Source organism: Ornithodoros turicata, chromosome 6 (genome assembly GCF_037126465.1).
Source record: "Ornithodoros turicata isolate Travis chromosome 6, ASM3712646v1, whole genome shotgun sequence".
Lineage (NCBI taxonomy): Eukaryota > Metazoa > Arthropoda > Arachnida > Ixodida > Argasidae > Ornithodoros > Ornithodoros turicata.
In genome coordinates, this window is record NC_088206.1 from 30,636,989 (window position 1) to 30,658,054 (window position 21,066).

At 45.1% G+C, this 21,066-nt stretch overlaps 1 protein-coding gene across 1 annotated transcript in view; it reads left to right on the forward strand.

The window, feature by feature from the left end:
- The window catches only part of LOC135396504 (uncharacterized), a 140,564-nt gene that overhangs the window by 95,546 nt on the left and 23,952 nt on the right, over positions 1-21,066 (forward strand). The window contains exon 16 of the mRNA XM_064627517.1: positions 11,752-11,866. Coding sequence (XP_064483587.1) covers positions 11,752-11,866 — 115 coding nt within the window. The remainder of the gene's footprint in view (positions 1-11,751; positions 11,867-21,066) is intronic.

Genomic DNA, 21,066 nt, shown 5'->3' on the forward strand with positions numbered 1-21,066 from the left:
ATATATAAGAATTAGGGATCAACGACAGTTCTGGGTAGCATTCGGGAAGAAACGTACATTATAATGATATAGTAATCAGCCTGACCTATACAGGGTGTCCAACTTAACTGCAGAAATGCTCGCTGACACATAGCCCTGTCCAAGAAAAACTGACTGCCCTACTATGACGTTTGTGTTACGAACAGGTGAAGCGTTGTAAGATTATCCTGTTTGTAACACAAATGTTATAGGAGAGCTGTCAGTTTCTCTTGGACATCGCCATGTGTTAGAGAGGATTTCTACGGTTATCGTGGACATCCTGTATATGTGTATATAAAGGCGGACCAACTGATGGACATGTCGTCGGCTGTGCGACTTTAGGTCTTTCAAATTTTCTCTTTTTCGTTTTTTTTTTCTTCTTCCGTTCTTTTTGTGCAGTGCATTGCGAAAGCAAACTATCTGAGCTCAAATACATGCGTCCGTGTGTACGACGCTGCAGGATAAACTGGCAACATGCGTGTGTGAACTTACAAAAGAACATACCAAGCTAGTTTTCTTTGTGCATTCGAAATAAAAAAAGGTAAAAGTAACCATATTGACATCGTATTTAAAAACCGTGAATCGGTCGAAAATGAATCGAACACTCTGTTTGCACTTGCTCTTGCCCGTGCTCTATCTTTGTTTCACAGATACTTCACTCTAACGGCGACATGGTAGCACGGGGGCGGTCAGTGATGAACGATACCGCGCCTTTCACATAAAGCCCCCGGGCTAAATCGCACAATTCCCATCCAACTACCGTGAAGCGTCGTTTGCTGATAAACGTGTATTCGTGTCTCCTGACTGGTAATCAGTATATCAGGCCAATGTCAGGCGCTTGGCCTACCTAACACTAGTTAGGCCCAGGCTTGAATATGCGTCAAGCGTCTGGGATCCGCACCATGCTAACCTCATCTGCATTCTTGAGTCAGTTCAAAACCGCGCCACTTGTTTCATCCTTTCAGACTATTCCTGTCCTTCTAGCATCTCATCACTTAAGTCTTCTCTGGACCTTCCGCCTCTCCTAACTCGCAGAAGTTTCTTCCGTCTTTCACTTTTTCACAAATTTTATTCCAGCCCATCTATACGACCATCTTTCATCACAGCCGCACCTTACATCTCAGGCCGATTAGACCACCCATGTAAGGTAGAACCAATCACTTGTCACCCTTCCCACTTTTTGTATTCTTTTTTTCCACATACGATTGCCGATTGGAATGACCTTCCTCAGTCCTTAGTCACCTCGCGTAACCATCAAACTTTCCGTAGAAACTTGCCATCATATCTACACATTAGTGAGAAAGCATTATCTCATCTCTTGTATGTGTGTGAATTTTGTTATTACCTTAACTATTTTGTGCAGTGTTTGTGCTGTTTCATGTACTAATGTTGCATATATTGTACGTATCCCCCTCTTGTATCGCCTTAAGGGCTCTTTGAGGTATTTACATAAATAAATAAATATCAATGACTTAAATGACTTAGGCGGAGGTAGCAGGCTTTGTTGACTGTTATATTCCTGCCCAGATTCTAAGAACAACTCGGTGGGTTAGTGAACCACCGCGACATGGGCCACTTGCTGGGGCAGTCAACACAAACCGGGGTTTAAATGGTTACGGTCCTGTCGTAACCGCTACTAATCTTGTCTTTCATTTCGCGCAAAATCTTTCAAAATCTTGGATGACCGTTGACGTTTTCCTGTCCACTGTACCACAGCACTGTACCACACAAACGGAAGTGTGCTTTAACCTGCCTGTTGTGCTTCATTTCCACCCGTTGCACCTGAACCGGTTCTTGAACCGAACCGTTTGAAAAAAAACAAAAAACATTTCGAACCATTATAGTTGCCTCCCGGAGCTGAATCGGAAGTGAACCCTTACCGTCGAACCTAAACTCGAACCGAACCTATAAACGCTTCGGTTCGACTCTCTGGGAACAACGACGGCAGAAGACAATTCCCGACGTGCCCCACGTACTCTAGGTGGCGTTCATCGAATTTGCACCAAAAATCCACAAGTTTTGCAGATAGCGAGAGGTTTCAATCCCATCCAAACCACTTGCCACCCAAAATGGCGCTGCCCATTTTGGATAGGGGGGAAAAATAGTGAGGATAGATTGATTGATAGCGCCCTATATTTCAAGACTCTACCCGTCAGAAAGCTGAAAAAGTGGGTGGAGCTTCAGGTATAGGAATGACCCATTAATGGCCAGACTCCCTTTTAATATACGGCTCTGACCTTGGGAGAAGCCTGCGCTGAAGTGCTTCCGCCCGCGCATCACAGAGGGCGCAACAGTCTCACGTTGTAATGTCGGTTGCGCCTGCGGAAAGACGGGGCAACTGCAACTGTGGCTCTGAGCAGCGTGCAGATGTGGACAGATGGGAAGAGGACAGCAGGACGGAGTGGGGGACGGGGGCGGTTATTATGCGTCATGGGCTGACTGGAAAAGAATGTCACATTAATTCTGCTACACGCGACACGTTCCCTGCAAGCAGGCACTTGTTTGTTGTATCCCATTCAAGTAGTCCCTGTTGTCTTTAAAATAAATAAATAGATAAATGATGCATCTATGAACGTCTGCACCAGCATTTATGCGACGGAAAGAAAACGAAAGCTGCAAGAGCACTGATGCGATCCAGTTGGTTTGGAACGTAGACATGATGCGGAAAGAAGACAGGACGCTGCACACACAACTGCACGAGAAGACTGGTTCCAGGTTATTTCTAGCCTTGGTGGGCAAGAAGCGGGAAAAACGCGTCGGGTGATAGGCTGATAAAGCTGATAGTGCCCACTGGCGTGCTTTCCGCGGCGGCGTTATGTAATCAATGACGTAGGGGCGTAGGTCGTCTATTCTACAGGTGCTATTGATGAGTTGCACTTGAAGTATTTTTATCAACGTGACTCAACGCTGGTTGACCCAATACGCTGCCTGTTCGTTCTTATCTTTAGTAAGTAGGTACTGTTGGAAATGTTTTGTAAAAGGGCGGGTTACAAGTAAAAAGAGCCAAAAATAAATAAATAAAACACAAGAGAACATCGGGTCTGCTAGCCAGCCGTACAGCAAACAGTCGGCTGCTTCCAGTTGGCAGTGGTAGGTGTTGGAATTCCCCAACAACCTCCTGATGATACTATCACATTCATCTCTTATGTGAATGCGGATATTGCCTCGCAATCGTCTTTCCAAAATACCCTTGACAATGTTTTGAGGACGAGTGACATGATTTTCTGTCAGGGTGCACATCCCCGATTGCATTGAAAACATACAAGGGTGAAGTTAGTTTAAAGGAAAATTCATGCACCTAAGACGTACTCAACATGGAAGGATTTTGTCGAGGATAGATCAATGCCTCTCGCGAAGTTAGGTTTTTAATTGCGTCCTCCAAAATAGCGTCCCCCGCAACACAGGGTTAGAATGCCGCTCCTATACCCCCACTTCTGACAGTTTGGATGCCTTTGTAATAAGCGCTCTGATACAACCAACCATCTCACACATTCGTACACCACACACTGACTTCGTCACTTAGCGTCCAACACCTGACGAGCACGCATCCCGCAGAGGGCGCACAATGCAAGGTTCCACCGATGTGCTTGTTCGTGGCCTATAGTAGCAGCGGAGACGGTGTTGCGTGTGTTTGCGGAGGCGAATAGCGGTATTATGGGCCGCCCAAACAAGTGTACATCTTCTGAAGAGCTTCGGGCACGTCACGTTGCATAAGCACGGCAGAGACGCACCAAAGCTGCTGCGATCGAAACCCTGCAGGAGACCCTGCATTACCGACAGGCGAGCTCAAATATACAACAACAACAACAATAAATAATGACGATGAGATGAGGTGTTTCACCGCGGTGGTGCGGTACCCTACCCCATTGCACGTGGAACATTATGTGAAGATGACAAAGGAAGGATGAAAATACAAGGAAGAACTAACGCGTCTGGAGTCGTCCGGTGGACGACAGGAAGGCCATGAACTGGTGAAGAACCTGAGGATGGAGCACAGGATCTTCATAGGGGCCAATGAGAGCAGCTAAATTGAGCGTCCTCTTGCTGATACGGGCAAGCTCATCACACAGTATCCGCCTTTGCGGGCAGTAGAGTGCACATTCCATAAGAATGTGCTGGGTGGTCGCCACGACACCGCAGGTGGAACACACATGGTGGTTGCCACACATTGCAGAGCAGCCCGTGAATCGGTGTAGACCACCTAGACACGAGGAGGAACTTGGAATATCTGCTGCAGAAAGAGTAGTAATGGCATACAGCTCTGCCGATGTTGATGACGTACGATGTGAAAGACGATATCCACGTATGACTGCATCAGATGGGACGACAAAAGCACACGACGCGTGCTTTTGTCCATCGGTGAAGACGGTAGTGTGGTAAGGATATTTAGGGTGCATCATGTCCGCTGCCAACTGTTGAAGAACTAAAGGTGGCACTTGATGCTTTGGAACCTTGAGACCAGGGACAGATGGGGAGAGTGATGGGAGCGCAAGCGACCACGGAAGCGTTGTGGGAACTGTTGGGTGGATTATGAACGGAGGAAGCTTGGGCATTAGACACTTGAAGACACTTTGGCTTCGCCGATGGATTTTTGCTAGAAAGGGATGATGACGGTGGTACGTTCTGATGCGAACGTAATGGCGATTGGTTTCCATCTGCCGTAGGATTTCTATCGGTAACTCACGTGCTTCGGTTATCACCATTCGAGTTTCCGCGGCTCTCGGAACACCGAGACATATCCTCAGGCTCCGCGCAAGTATACATTGAAGTCGCTGTTCTTGTGTCTGGGAGACGCCATGCGGACAGGGAGGCTGTACACAAGTGTGCCACGAAGTAAAGCGTGGTGGAGGGCCAGAAGGGACTTCTCATCCATTCAGCACTTAGCTCGAGCAAAGTGACGGATGACAGATATCCACCGGTGGGCCTTGGTGTCTAATTGGTCGACATGCTTCTCCCAGGACAGGTTGGAAACCAGGATCTGTGGTGTTTAACTTGTCTGAGCGGCATATTACTAATGGAAAGCTGGCACTCGTGCATTTCCTTCTTAGTAAAGGCCAGCGCTGTTGTTTTTGCAACCGAGATATCCATGCCTGCTTCAGTGAGATACCGCCAAATCCTATCCAGCGAAAGCTGAAGACGACGGCGTAGGGCTTGCCTTGATTTCCCAATTGTCCAAATACAAATGTTGTCGGCAAAAATCTGAATTTTAACTCTTCGGCTAACGCAGGACTTCAGGCCTGCCATTACCAGATTGAAGAGAATTGGGCTTAAGGCACACCCTTCTAGTACCTCATGAGCTCAACCAGTTTTTTGCGTGGAGCCCTTATGCGTGCGAACAGAGAGTGCTCTGTCGCGCAGAAAATTCGCCACCCACAAGAACATTCTGTCGGTAGGCCTGGGCTTGCAGCAGTGCGCGCAGCACAAAGGGGTGACCGACGGTACCGTCAGCTCTTTTGACGTCCTGGAAAACCGCCATGACAATTTTCTTCTGGCTCTTGGCTTGTTCGACGGAGGTGACAAGGTGGAAGACCGAATCCATGGCGCTGCAATGGCGACGGAAACCTGTCATCTCTGCAGCGAAAGCTCCATGTCCCTCGAGCCACCGTTCTAGCCAATGCAGCACCATTCGCTCCAAAACTTTACCGAGACAACTTGTCAGGCTGACAGGACGAAAGGAGGAGAGAGCAGAAGGTTCGCAGAAGCAGAAATGTCGGCGAACCATCGCTCAGTAAACACAAGTCCAGTTCATCAATGATGTCATGCCACGTCTTCCCTCTCTGGTCTGTTCTAACCAGGGTGTCGAACCGCAAAAAATACGGGTTCGGTTCGGGTTCGCGTTGTTTTGATTTCGTTCCGGTTCAGTTCCGGTTCGGCCACGCCAAGAATCGAACCGGTTCGCAGCCCCGAACCGGTTCGCGAACCGGTTCAACGCTTCCGTTTTATATGTTCCATAAAACTGCTTTTATCAGGAAATGCGTGGCTAATAGCTTACTGCTGTTGTCTGCATTGACGTCTCTAGCGGTGAGGTAGCCCTTTAGCGAGAGAAATGAGAAATGGATGAACACTTATTGCAAATAGAGTCCACACTGTTGAAGCGGTGTAGTCCTACTACTTTCTGTTTCCAAAATATCTTTTTTCACACGCACAGTGTCAGCAAGATAAACTTAAAGGAAGCCTAATAAGATGGACAGCGTAACATAGACGACAGTACTTGCCGGTCTGAAACGAATCGATCTGAAACCGTACTGAAGCATGCCGAAAATAAGCCTGCCAGCCTTACTCTGTCCGAGCTCACAGCAGTGTACTAGTTAATCCACAACACAAAGTCAATGTGTCACGACACAACTGCACTACCAATAAGCAGAACCACATTTACTTTTCAAACCACGACCAATCAAAGAGGCACCGTTCTGCGTACGCTCCTTCTCCACTTCTCATATTTCTGACTTGTTTAATTTGTACTGCTCACGTGTAAAGGGAAATCTTGGGCGCTTATTTGATCACTTATTCGTCCAGTAGAGCGACATAACTGGCCTACTCCATTCCTGTTTCATTCGTCCGCGTGGCACCTCGTCTCTAAAGAGTAGACGCCGCACCGCGTGCGTGGGGCGCTAGCCGAGGCGCTCACAAGGACAACTGCGCTTCAACATGTTAAAAAGACGCTGAAAGTATACTTACTATACGTCGTCGTCTCACTGCTAGGTGAAAATTTCTGAAATCCATTATATAGGCGCGTGATGACAATACCAATGTGTCTTCGTTCGAGGATAGAGAGGAACTCTTATGCTGACTTCTTTTATGTCGAAACCGTTTTGTTGCGAACCGGTTACCGTTATTATTTTTTACGGTTCTGCTCCGGTTCGGGTTCAACAGTGTCATGAAAATTGCGGTTCGGGTTCGGTTCGACACCCTGGTTCTAACACTGCCCCACAGCGGATGATGAGAATTAATGTCCCCCACAACCAGAAACGACGGTTGCAGACTAGTGAAGATATCCGTTACACTGTGAAACAGGAACTGATGGTGGGATATAAAAACTCGCAACTGTAAGTACAAGATTGCCGAGACGAAGTTGACAGCCAACATAGTCGACGGAGGGAATCTGCGGTTCTTTCAAAAGGGCAGCAGTTGAATCCGATCGTACACACAGTACATTCCGTCATATACAGCTCTGTCTGTGCGGAGCCATTAAGGAGGAGAACTACATCGATAGGGGAAATACCATGGAACTACCATAACAGCTCTGTCGCTGTCGTTGATCTGATGCCACTGTAACTTGCATCATATCTCCCTTTTTAATGCGTTAGCACTAGGAGTGTCAAAATGGAAAAAAGCTGTATGTATGTGTGTGTGAGTCTGTGTGTTAGACGGTGAAGCCTCACCAAAAACAGCGGTAGAAGTGGACATGCAAATGGGATATCAGAGTGTAAATGTAAATGGAGGCAAATGATTCGAGATTGAAGTAGTCGAAGGTAATTAAGAGTAAGAGGTAAGAGCAATTGAAGGAAACTAGAGGTAATTAAAGCCAACTAACACAAGAAAGTTGAGTTTAAAGGTAGTGAATGTGATATATGTAATTAAGAGAAAGATTAAGTGAAATTAAAGAATACCGAAGGTAACCGCAGGTTATACCGGAGGTAATTAGACATTATTAAATAAAATTAACGTGAGTTAAATAGAATAGAGTAATTAAGGCAAGTAAACGTAATTAAAGGTAGTCAAGGATATTCAAGATTACAACAGGTAACCTGCGGTTACCTAAGGAAATTACGGTAATTACTTAAGGTAATTACGGAGTAATTGAAAGTAATTGAGGTTTAAATTAAAGTTCTTATTAAAGGTTAGTGAAATGGACTGTGAAACCGGAAATGAAGCATTAAATGGAGGTGGACTATCGGAAGTCGGGTTTAGACTGGAAGTAGATACCCGGAAGTCAAATGTGTACCAGAAAAGGCGGTTAATGCTAACGCATTTCTCTCGCATTTACCGCTAAATCGCCAGTGTTTCTATCGGTCTTTTTGTTTTGCATTTCATCTTACTGGTTCCTGAATAGACGCTAGATTTCATGTCGTGTGATAAAAACATTGACGTTGAAGTCATATACTTCAGAGCACAGATTCTACATATTATTTGTATGACTTGTGTGACTATTTTGAGTTGTTTCTAAATAAATGAAAAATAGTTTAAATGAAAGCACTACATTTGTCCACGCCTTTGTAAAACTTCGGGGAAATTTGGGCTGGTAAGTCATATCTCAAGCGATTGGGAACGGTCCCGTGCGTTAGTGCATTGCAAGGCAACCGACGTGAGCAGCCGGAAGGATATGACGTCACGCATCGGGCGCGCAAGCCTTTTCAGTGGTTAGGTGGTGTTGGTTGAAGTCATCAAAGTCCAACCTGCACTCTTAGAAAATAGGGAGTCAAAAGGGAGTCAAATGGTGCTCGGGCACCCTCGCGAACGGAGAGGGCGTTGCAGCGACACCCTTCCATGATCATATTTAATGAGGGGTGTTGCGTGCACTCCCTTCATTGAGGGGTGTTAGCCTCACTCTCCATGTTTATGAAGAGGTTGTTTTCCAGACTATGCAACAGTGAAGCCTCGTACTTTTATTCATTCGTTAAAATTATCGAGACACACCTGCAACTAATGAAATAAGATATGATCAAGCCTGCGTCTGAAATGGCCAAAGTAGTTGTATCCCTGCAGAGGACATTTACTTTTCGCATGTCCTGGCTGTACAAAAAAAAAAGGCGTTGGTCGCGGATATCCTTCGAAAGTGTCCAACATTACGAACTGAGGAATAGCTACTGCAACTTTCCAAGCATGCTGGTGCCTACATCTTGTTTTGTTGTGCTCACAAAGATACCACCTCTACAATGCGGTCTTTCTTGTTATAATTGTAATTAACACTCGGATCGGTCGTTTCATTTGAGGGAAAATGTCCGTGGAAATACTCTCTAATGACAAGGGAAGCGGCAAGTCAAGTAAGAAACGCAGTGTCCGATAGAAGGGGATATCTGTTCTGTACCGCTAGGTACTTTGAGGTTACTGCAGATGCACTGCGAGTTGATGAGGCGTATATCCGCGTCACCGTTGCAAAAGTGTTTCGCTCCTTTGTACTCTAGGAGCGAGTTGTAAAATTTTGGGTCGTATTATACTGCAATCCCAATGACGGTTTCTAGGGGATGTTCCGCTTGGGTAGTTCTGTGGGACTACCTAGATTCATGAGCAATACAAAGACGGAGGGCCACTGCATCTGTTCGTGTTTTGGGGCGAGGGCAGTATTTTTTTTTTGTAATGTGGTGCAACGGAGACCAGTAGCAAAAAAAAAAAAGAAAAAAGAAGGCCAATGAAGTAACATCACTTAATGACAGAGTGGAAAACAGTGTGCTTAGTGTTCTTTGCAATGTGCAATGAGCCATTTGTCAACCCGTGTCATCTTTCCGTGTGCCCGTGCACGCCTTTCTATTCTACATATTTTCCTATTTTACACGAACGTGGCGCTCAAATAATCGATATCACTCGGGTGAGCCAAGACTAGATGGTAGAGGTTGCGCGGCATTAGGGACGGCTCTCTTTGAAAGGACTCCGATGTTTAACGCGTAGATCACGCGCACTGTTTCTTCGTGACAGTTTATGCAATGTATAACGCGCGCGTTATACAGCGGGCAATAAGGTGATATTTATAAAAGCCAGGAACATTGATGCTAATAAATTTTCCTGAACACCCAGGAAAGGAAGTGGTCCCGGAACTTATCCCCGGGAGGCGTCTCGAAGTGCCGGCCTTCTTCCCTCCTTCTCTTATATTCTCTTTCAAAGCGTGGATATGATTTTTGAAAGGTGCTCTGTCACGTCTAAATTAGTCCCCCCCCCCCAAAAAAAAACATGGTTCCGCACAATTACTTAACGGGGTTGAGGTAGGTTATCCCACGTTATCACAGAAAAACGTAAAAGACTGTTCATTGCACCAATGTGAACCTGCATTGAAAGTTTCACAGCAAAGAGAATAATAGAAGTGGAGAAAATGGGCACCGCGAATACCGAAACTCATGCGGCTCTGACATCACAGCGCACGCCGCTGCCAGCGCGGAAGCGCACGAGAAGTCACGTGCTTACGATTGCCAACGGGAATGGACGCAACTCTGAGCTCTCTGACCTCGGCGCAACGCTCGGGAGTATGTTAAGGGCTTGTATCTGGTTATGTAAGACACGTAGAAGAATAATTATTTTTTCTTCAGTATTCTGGCGTGCACTACAACGCGTCCGTGATGTAATGAATCACATCTATAAAAGTGTCCCAGCCTGTTTAAAGCCTATGTCTGCACAAAAAGAAAAAAAAAAGTTGAACTGAGAGTGCGATCGGAATGCTGCGCGCCTGAATTGTACGTCACCGGAATATTTCTTTGTCTAAACATTCGGAAACGTTTGGAAATTCGTTTAATTGGATTTTGCTGCCGCCTGTACGCTTCGTGTGCCAACAGTGTGCTGATCTCATGTCGTTTTGTTGTCACCATGTGGTGTGGGCGTTTGGCAATTGCATTGCGCAGTGTATCGGAGACATTGGTATGATTTCGGTTTGGCACGTCTGTGTATTTATTTATTCACTAATTTATATGTGTCTACTAACAGCCTAAAGCCTTACCAGCAGCACACAATAAAAACACACAACATAGGAATGTATTAATGCAATAAAATTAAACGTTCATAACACAAAGCAGCTCGCACTGGCCATACTTATACAAACATCGGAGTTCACATGCGCGACAAAGAGCTGATTGGACACTTCTCATATTGCTGTTAAACAAGTCAACGCAAGCAGAATTGATGTTACTTAAAATATGTATTCTTAATGAGGGACATTTTTCTGTACAGCTACCAAAAACATGGAACAATCGCAGCGCCCTGGTGTTGCGCTTTGGGACGGAGAGAGCTAGCCTCGTAATTACACTAGTACAATCCACACGATTTGGTAGACACTTATACAAAAATATCTGATCACGGTAAACCCGTTTGCTCAAAAGGGATGGCAGTGAAATGCTGTCACTTAACCACGGAAAGCGATACTCTACTGTGCGCACGAGTCTTTTTTGCACCTTCTCAATTTTCTCTGCATTGGATTTTGACAGTGAATTCCAGGCCACTGACCCGAACTCCAAAATAGGTAGAACAAGTGACCGGAATAAAGATATAATGCAGATGGGATTGCTAAAAGCTTTCGTCAGTCTTGCAATTGCTCAAAAAATAGAGTAAGCCGTGTTGGTAACAACAACAGTGTGATCTCCAAACGCAAGTCTGCTGTCAAACGTCAAACGTGTAGTACTACAGCTATCGCGCATTACCCATCGCAATCTGTAATCATCCACATCACATCATCCACACCAGTGGTATCACTGGTGCTGCGGATATTTGTAAGAGGACGTCGGCGAAATATCCCACCTGTTCCTTCTTTTTTATTTCGTTTTTCGAAACACGCACAGGCACGCAAAGGCATGGCCAGAAGCTCTAGGGGAACTGCTTCGCTGGAAGCCGACGGATGCGGCCAGATAGTGTTCTGCACATTTCTCAATTCCACATTTCACATTTCTCATGCTTGAATTGACTGGTCGTTTCAGCTTGGAGTTTTGAACTCGGGAAATCTAGGATAACTTCAAAGTCTTGCGCGGGCTCCTGTTCGCTGTAGTGAACCACATTGCATTTGCACATTTAAAAGGGCTGTTTTTATCATTCCCGCAGGTGACTACAAGCTGAAGGCTGGCACAGGTATAACTCGTCCTGATTTGTCAGCTGGAGTAATGACACTGGACGACTGCTTCAAGGAGTGCTCAAGCAGAGACTTTGAAGAGTGCAGGTAACAGTTATCTGGAACACGTCAGTATCTGGTAGGAGCTCCTTTAGCATTATGGCGAGCTTCAGTTGATCCACATAGAACATCTTCAATATTTTAGTCTTCTCTCTGGTACTGTGCCAGTATGTATACGTGAGCGTGCTACCCATCAAAAGAAATAGAAAAGGAACTTCGTATTTTGTAAAGGACAAAAGCCTTTACATTCGAAGTATTAACGTTGAGATACGCACTTCTACGACTCTAGCGAGTTATGCCTTACCAAAGTGACCTACACCACCAGCTCCGCCAATGCGACCTACGTTTTCATTTTTTCTTTCTACTTTTATTCTATTCTATTCGAACTGACATACAATTTTTTTCATCTTCCTGCAAGGGTTGCGCCTTGGGTGCTGCAAAAAAAAGCCATCTCCCACCACTTGTACTAATTATTTGCACTCCGGCACCCTGCACAGCATTTGTACCATCGCCGTTCATTCATTCAATACGCATTGTCTCAATTGACTCCGGGCTAGGCCGGTTTTAGTTAGAAACGTTTACAAAAGTGACGTTTACGTGCCTCGGAAGAGAGGTGGGAGGGACATACTATTAGAAGAAAAAGAATTAAAAGAGAGAACGAATAGTCAGCCAAACGTACTGTCTGCTTGCTATTCCTCAAGTAAATAATTACAAAATCAATGACAAAAAAATGAGAGGCGAGAGAATGAAGAGAAAATCTTAAAAAACAACAAGAAAAAAAAACAGATTAGAGTAATGTACATGATGGTGAGATGTGAGCGTGGGGGCAGTGAGGGATGAGGTGACACAACATTTCATGTCGCAAGCAGTGCATGAGACCTCTGCCGCTTTGGAATGTCAGAGAAAAGTATGTGCACCGTAGCTCCAGAAGGCGTCGTCTGAGGGTGACTCGGGGGCTGTTGAATCTGCGGCGCTCGAGGAGAAGATGTGTAATATATCAGCATCAACAGCGCAAGTAGGGTATTTCGGCGAGTCGAGAAGGCCCATCTTGTAGAAAACCCGGAGGCTTCTGGCGATATTAAGTCTCAGGCGGTGTAAAATGGACGCTTCTCTATACGAGCAGTGTTGTATTGCAACAAAATCCAACGTCGGGTTCATGGACCGGAGGAGATCGTTGAATCGGACAGTGCCCTCGTGAAATTGTTGAGTTTAGTTTTTGGCGGATGCGGTATATCTGCAATCGCCATGCCGAGACCGATAGTGACAGTGTTCAACTATTCAATGTGACATCCCTACGAGTGTCTTGTTGTTCATGGAAGAGGGCACAAACTGCAGTAGAACACTCTCGACACGCTTCCAGAGGGGGCATGGTTTTTGCTCCGAGCGCAAACTTCAGAGCTCTTTTGTCGGAACGCGTCGGTGTTTGAGGCTAATATTTCTGATTTGATATACGCCTACCACCACAATGGACTCTGATTTTTTTTTTTTTTCGTGACAATCGGGATGGTCGAGCAGCATCGCTGGATCACTTGGCGTGGAATGAGTCAGCTGTGTAAGTCAAGCTCCCAACCGTTATGGAGTGAAACCGCTGTGTTAGCTCGGGAGCCGGATACAATAAAGCGTCCATTGAAACAAGCGTTGGCTACCCACCATGCTTTCAAACGCCTCCTCTGCCCTGCTTACTTTCGCTGACCCTATTCTGTTGTTGACGAAATTATTTATTATTTATTTAGATATGCTACAAACCTATCAAAGGGTTCACGTAGGGTGGGCCAAAACATTTCACTCAAAATGGCACTCAGAATAGACACACATAGACACACCTGCACTGCAAGCACATGCATACAAATACAAGAGTGTGATACATTTGGTCAGACTCAGGTGGTCCCGTGAACAAACTGCTGTAATTTGGTTACATTATGTACGGCCTGTGGCAACGAATTCCTATCGCGAATAGTGCGTGGAAAAAACGAATACCTGAAACAATCTACACGTGCGAATGGTTCCTGGAAAAGGGTACTATGAGAGCTTCTTGTAGGACGAAGTTCGCGAAACCGTGTGTAAGAATCTATGTCGATGTTTTATATTCCACGCACTATTTGGTACGGGAACTTGAGTCTCTCCATCCTAAATCTGTCCGGGGTGCTGCCTAAGTTTCCTCTTTGCTGTAACATTGTAATAGAAGTGCCGTAACTGTTAAAAATAAATCTCAGTGCTTGATTTTGAACCCTTGTTAACTTGTCATAATTCCTCTTGGTAAACGGATCCCAAATAGCAGACCCATACCCCAGTACAGGCCTCACAAGGGATTTATATAAACTGAATATCAACTCAATTTCGTTTCACATGCTAGAAACCTTAAATTTCGTCTTACGTACCACAGTTTCTTTCTGGCCTTGTTCACAACGTGGTCTACTTGCGTATTCCATGATAAATCTGACTGAATGATTATCCCTAGGTATTTAACCTGTTCAACTCTCCTAAGTGGAATATTTCGGATACTGTAACTGTGAATAAGAGGTTTCCTTTTGAGTGATATAGACATAACAACGGTTTTCTCGGGATTGATTGACATCTGCCACATATCGCACCAATCGTTAATTTTCTCTAGAGCATGTGCAGGTATAATATGATCATTCTCATCACTGACTCGACAATAAACAACACAGTCATCAGCGTATAGTCTGATACATACTGGTAAGTGAGACACCGATTCACAGATATCGTTCATATAAAGAAGAAAGAGTGCTGGTCCCAACACAGATCCCTGTGGGACTCCGGAGCTAACCGGAGCTCGTAGGAACTGGAGCCAGCGAAGTGCACGAATTGTTCCCTATCAGACAAGTAATCAGACATCCACCTAATAACTGCATCATTACGTCAAATATGTTGGAGTTTTTGTTCAAGTTTCTTGTGCACCACTTTATCAAACACGCGACAGAGATCCAAAAATACAGCATCTGTTTGCTTTATCTCGTGAACCGCAGAAGCGAAGTCGTGCATCATTTCAGTAAATTGCGTTATTGTGAAAGCTCCCCTTCCTCCCTTCGTTTCCTACGTGTACAGTTTTCAAATGTTGTGTCCTTGTGGAAAGTAAACGTTTTGCTGGTTTCAAGCTGTTGTGGTGTGTTGTTTCGTCGTGTTTGCCGATGGTGAGGCTCCTCTACTATGGAGTCCATCCACCAGCTCGTCTGCATCTATGCCGTGTTATCTGCTTTTAGTAGGAACACTGTATTTTGCGAGGCGTCTCAACTGACCTGTCTCTGCCGAAACTATCCATTCGTGGCAAGCTTAAATGGAGTAATGTGCACGGCAAGAATGACACTGCCAAACCCATTGTCGACTTCGGTGCCGTATGTCGCTTCTGTTATCTTGTCTGCCATGTATCCTGTCGCTTCTGTATGCTGTCTGCTATCCTCAGAGTTTGCTTGGTCCCGCCTATTTGTTCAATTACAGGACGGAATGACTTATGTACCCACAGTTGGTAAATACCTCGTAATAAAAGGTATATTAGCGTGTCGTTAAATAAATATGTGAATATTTTCGAGAATATATTAGATATTTAATATAGGCAGACAGACGGAAAATCCAACAATCCGCCAGTGAAGGAGATGGAAAAGCTTGACGTTAGATACTGCGAACGCAAACTTGTCTTGAACGAGACGAAAACGCAATACAGCCGAATTTCGTTAATTTGACCAACACCGTTCTCGCAGATATTGGTCGTAAATCGAATTTTCCTGCTATTGAACAGCACATGATATGAACAAAACAACATAAGGCTGTGCCATTAGTTACTGCAAAACAGGAGGCATTGTTGAAGAACATCGTTTATTTGCGGAAGAAATAAAAAAAAAAAGTCCGTTTACAACTGAATTTTCAGCCTGTAGTTTTTCCAATCATGCTGTTCCCTTGTCAATGGCAAACATATTCTGCGTGTGTCAAAGTACCGCAGAGCACAAGCAAGCGCTTGAGCTGTCGATTTTTACAGCCGAATAACTTACCGAGGAGCGTTCCGTAAACCTTGTCGCTGTGAACATTGTTTGCGACAGCTCAATTTTGATGGCCCTGCACGAACAGTGTTGGATTCGCCGCAAGAGATTCCTAGCCACCTCTCTCAATTGAATATTTAAGCACTCTGGCCGCAATAGTTCCAACCTCTAAGGAAACTTCAATTAAATACACGTTTTCGAGTTTGTAGCGACGCTAGTAGTTCGGAACATTTGAGCGGCAGGTGGCGGCATTCGGTTACTCGGCATTTCGGTAGCAGGTAAAACAGCACCAGCAGTTAATATAAGAAAAGACAAATTGTCTAAAACACTGTCTGCATAATCGCCCCCAGAATACTTAACTTTGGTAAGTCATACAGGTACAATAACGCTGATATACTGTGCGGTACATAAATACTCGTATTGTGTGAAACTTCCCTCTTGCTCCGGCTTAACACAACATAGACGCAAAACAAAACGGACGTTTAGCCACCCATACGGGCCACACCGACAAAATTAAACACATGTCCTTTAGTTCAACAATGGTTGACAATTTCAGTTTTTTAGCGTGCGTCGCCCACATCGCTTCTCTGCTCCTGGTGTTTCACGAAGGTCCTCCGGCTGCATAATTCGTAAATATGTGGCGCTATCGTAAAGGTGCCTTTTCAGTGAGCATCCCTGAGACATCGGCCATGAACTGAAGAGTGAGCGGCTCATTCCAATATGCTCATTAGCTACGAGCCTCGTTCAGGGTTGACCGAGACTTTTATTCCTTTAAATGCAATGGAAAATTCCGGCATCACCAAACTACGTCAGTTTTTCAAAGTATTCACCATGCGTACCTATACACCGCTGCCATCGCTCTGGCAACTTTGGACGACGTTGGCGTAGAAATAAGTGGGTTGCTGTCGTAGCCACTGCAACACATCTTTCTGGAGGGTCTCATTTGTGTAGACCGTCTTTGCTCCTATTTAAGGGTCCCGAAGAAATGGTAATCGCTTGGGGCTAAATCTGGGCTGTAGGAGGCATGGGGCAAGACATACCTGCGCATTTCAGCCAGGGTTGCTACCGTCAAATTCGTCGTGTGAGGCCGGGCATTGTCATGAAGAAGAATGACCCTTCCGGACAACATCTAAGGCCTATTCTTGCGGACTGCGTTTCGCACGGCACACTTTATCAACGTGGAGCAGTACAGGGCGTTAATCATGACACTTTGCTCCAAGAGGTCCACATGGATAACACCCTGCATGTCCCTGAAGAGAGTTCGCATGGGCTTACAGCAGGCGGCTGCCTCTTCCTTCTCTGTGGCGGCGGGGAAACCTTATATCGCCATTCCATGCTGCTCCTTTTTGTCTTTGGGCTGAAATGATTCAGGTTTCATGACACGTGATTATTTATCGCAAACATTCGTCCCCATGGGACTGAAACAGCAGCTGCTCAGAGACTGACACGCGCGTTCCCTTCCGGTCACAAGTGAGGTGTCGGGGAACCCATGTTGCACAGACGTGCACAGTAAGTGCTTGTGAATGATTGTCTCCACACTGCGGACACTAATATTAGGCTGAGCTGCAATGTCCCGAATTCTTGCTCGTCGGTTCTCGAGGGTGGGTTGCTCAACGCCTGCGATGTTCACTGGCGTGACTGTAGCCGGACGAACGCGTCCATGTGGTTCATTCGTCATAATATCCCGTCGTTCACCAAATTGTCTGCACCACTCTCACACTCATCCCCTTGACATAGTTCGTTCTCCATACTATTCCTGTATCGCAAAATCTCAGCTGGTTTGATATTCTCCTCCACACGGAACTTGATTATGCATCGCTGTTTTACAGCTACAGACACATTGCTCGCAGCCATGATAGCTGCCACTGCTGCACGTGCCGCTAACGCGAGAAGGATTGCGCTTCGTCCTTAGAAAGTTTTATTCAGTTACATTTACTCACTGATTTTTCTCGAACAAATGTCTCGGTCAATCTTGATTGATCCTTTTAAATAAAACTCGTAATTTTTAAACGTTTCGGACACATTTGGAACCTCTGCTTTTACCGACCGGAGCCTTCAGAGAAAAATGTTCGAGAAAAGAACCCGCGTCGACAATTTGTGAATTTTAGTGTAATTAATTGGTTTGGGTTTAAATATTTCTTGCGCGGAGCAGGGCACAAATGCGCTCTTTGGCTGAACTATCCGTCTGCCAATTACGTGTTCATCCGATTCGTTCGATTTGCCCTGCACTTCCGGCACTAGTTCAGGGGAGTGCCGATGTGGTGCAAGCGCGTCCGCCGCCGACTGAGACAGTGTAAGTGTAAGTTCAGTACTAACGCTGCGCGGTCGCTTCCAAAACGAAGAAGCGAGTGCACCCAAGCAGCACAATGTACTGAAAGTCCAGTGCAATAGGGGTGGACGGTATGTGTCTTATCAATGTTCTTTAGTTTTACGAGTCTGTTCAAGGCTATCCACCTACCCGTCCACCCCTGTTGCACTCGACTTTCAGTACATTGTGCTGCTTGGGCAGGAGCAGGCTAGTCGTCTGCTTCCGCGACCACTGTCGTGTTTACCGTGTATTCACACGAGCGTGTTTTCTGACGGCGCAGCGACTGAAGGAGCGAGAGGGTAAATGATTAGGCGCTGAGGCTATGCCCTTCTGGAATGCCTACACAGATAGTGTTCCAATGTGCTGTCAGCTTAGCGGCCGTGGATAACGTTCATGCTGCGGTTGAAGGTTGCAGCATTAATTTTATGTGCACGGCGCTTGGTACTCAATGGACGAAAGAAGCAATTGACGAAAGGTCGTGGGGGCTGCACGTCTGCACGTCTGACGTCTGCACGTCATTCCACACTGTGGTTACTCGCTTTGTATCAAGTATGACAAATCCGACAGACCTGGACTGCCTTTTTCAAGGAACTTTGAAATGTAAGTATGTGTTATATTGGTTTCACGTATCTCCACCACATATTGAGTGTGTATATCGCTGTACTTTTGATGCTATAGCATATCTACGTACATTATTATTGAACGCCTAGTGTGGAAAAATCGACACCAGCCGCACAACGCCAACAATTCTTTCTGCCTTTTCTTCCACTGCTTATTTTTATTATAATATTATTTTAGTATAATCGTCTGATTTTTCATAGTCACAATGTTCCCACTGTTGTGGCGCACTATAGCCTGGGTTGCTTATGCGCCATTAAAATTGAATCATCATCATCATCTTTAACTGCCATTATTTAATTGAAGTGTCATGTTTCAGTTGGATATAATGATGTGGTCAGAGATAGTTTTTGCTTTCGTTCCAGAGTTGCTCATTTCAGAAGAATAGTCACTGTGAAGTTTGTTTTCGGAAACATTAAGGGGACTAAAACCAAACGCTTTTCTTTCAGGGCATCCCTTATGCACCTGCATTTCAATTAAGATCTGTGTTACAAGAATGACAGACCACTCAACAGCGATGAACATTTGAAGGTGGAAGTGCTGGAACGAAGATGTGTTAATCTGTGTGAAAGGTGCTTTGTATGTGTCTGAGTCGTGGGCACAGGTCACAAGCTAATTTCTGTCTTCAGAAGAGGTGTCAACTATGCTCTTTCTATCTACTAACCAGCTCCAATTTTTAGGGTTCCCTGTAGTATAGTGGAGCACATCATACACCAGCACGTTGTTAACCATGTTGAGTCTATGTTTCTTTTTTAAAAATTCCAACATGGCATTAGAAAACGTATATAGACAAAACTAACAAAATTCGGTCACCGCATTTTAAACTGTCTTGATTTCTGGGTTCATGTAGATGCAGCATAATTTTTATTTTCTGAGGGCTTTTGACATGCTTTATGCTTGCGTGATGGCCAAACTAGCCTCATTAAAATTTGATCCTGCTATTATTAACTGGATATGCAGTTTCTTGACTAACCGCAACCGTGCCAGCAATTCGTGAAGAGAACCTATCATATTGCCACCATGCAGCATTTGTCACGTTACATTTGCATCACATTTTAACCTAGTGTGAAGCAAGTCCTTTCGGTGATCGGTCTTGTATAATTACACGCGCCTTCGTTATGTAACACCACACGGTTCTTCAACCTATGACAGATAAATAAATATATTGCCAAGTAAATTGTTTACAAGGCTCATTACCCCATTTCACCACATCACCGCAAGCAATTGCCAGAGTAGTGGCCCAGGGTATGAAGCTCGGCACTAATCATCATTCAAACAAAGTTCATAATGTAGAATCCTTTACTGAAAACACCGACTTAACACAACAATTGAGAACAAAGAGAGTGAACGTTTCGTCGCCTATCCGGGTGGCATCATCGCTACAACAGTGAAGAGTCAAAAACAACATCGAAGGAGTCAAATCAACGGTGTGCATTCCTCTCATCCAAGGTGTTTCATACGCCATTTGAGGGGCACTGTGCCAATCAGGCATTAAGACTGTGCATATAAAGTTAAGTGCATGGACTGTGATGCAACCTACACTGGCGAGAGAGACAAAAAGACGTGAGACAAGACCAAAAGAGCACACAAGGGACGTTGCCAAGGCTTCTAATGCTACTCAAACCAGGACCGAATTAGTCTATCATTGTTGGCCGAAGGGACATGTATTTAATTTTAATGGTGTGGTAGCCTTCGCACATGACAAGCGGTGTGGCCCTAGAAAGTGCTTAGAGTCCTTTTTTATCAGACGTGATGCATCAGCCTGTAATACAAACCGTGGCCCCCTATCGGATGTGTATGACGCCCTCTTAGATAAGTAGGCTGATGTGCTCGTCTTTGGCCCTTGTTGTACTGATGATGCCATCCGGATAGGCAGCAAAACGTTTACGCTCTGTTTGTAATCGTTGTGTTATCGGTGTTGGCAGTAAAGGATGCTACATTATGAGGTCGCCACCCGGCATTTGGAATATATTTTCAAATAAAGTTGTAGTTTTACAAAGCTCATTACATTGTAGAAATCATTCTTATTGCCTATTGTTTAGGGGATACCATTCTTGTAGTCACATGGAGCACCGAAAGGCCAATTTCGAAAGTAAAGGCAATCTGATTTATGTTCTTGCCGACATGGCACAGCGTATGCACGAGGTAGGTCCATTTCAGGAGCCTGAGAACACTCAAAGCAATTGGTGTGCTAGCATTAGATATTGTCTGCAGCATTACATATTTGCTTTTGCTAGGGCAACTAAGAAGGGTGGCTAGAAAGACAGTTACGACCTGTTTCCACAGAAGACACTCTGATTCATTAGCAATTTCCTGCAAGAGGGCTAAGG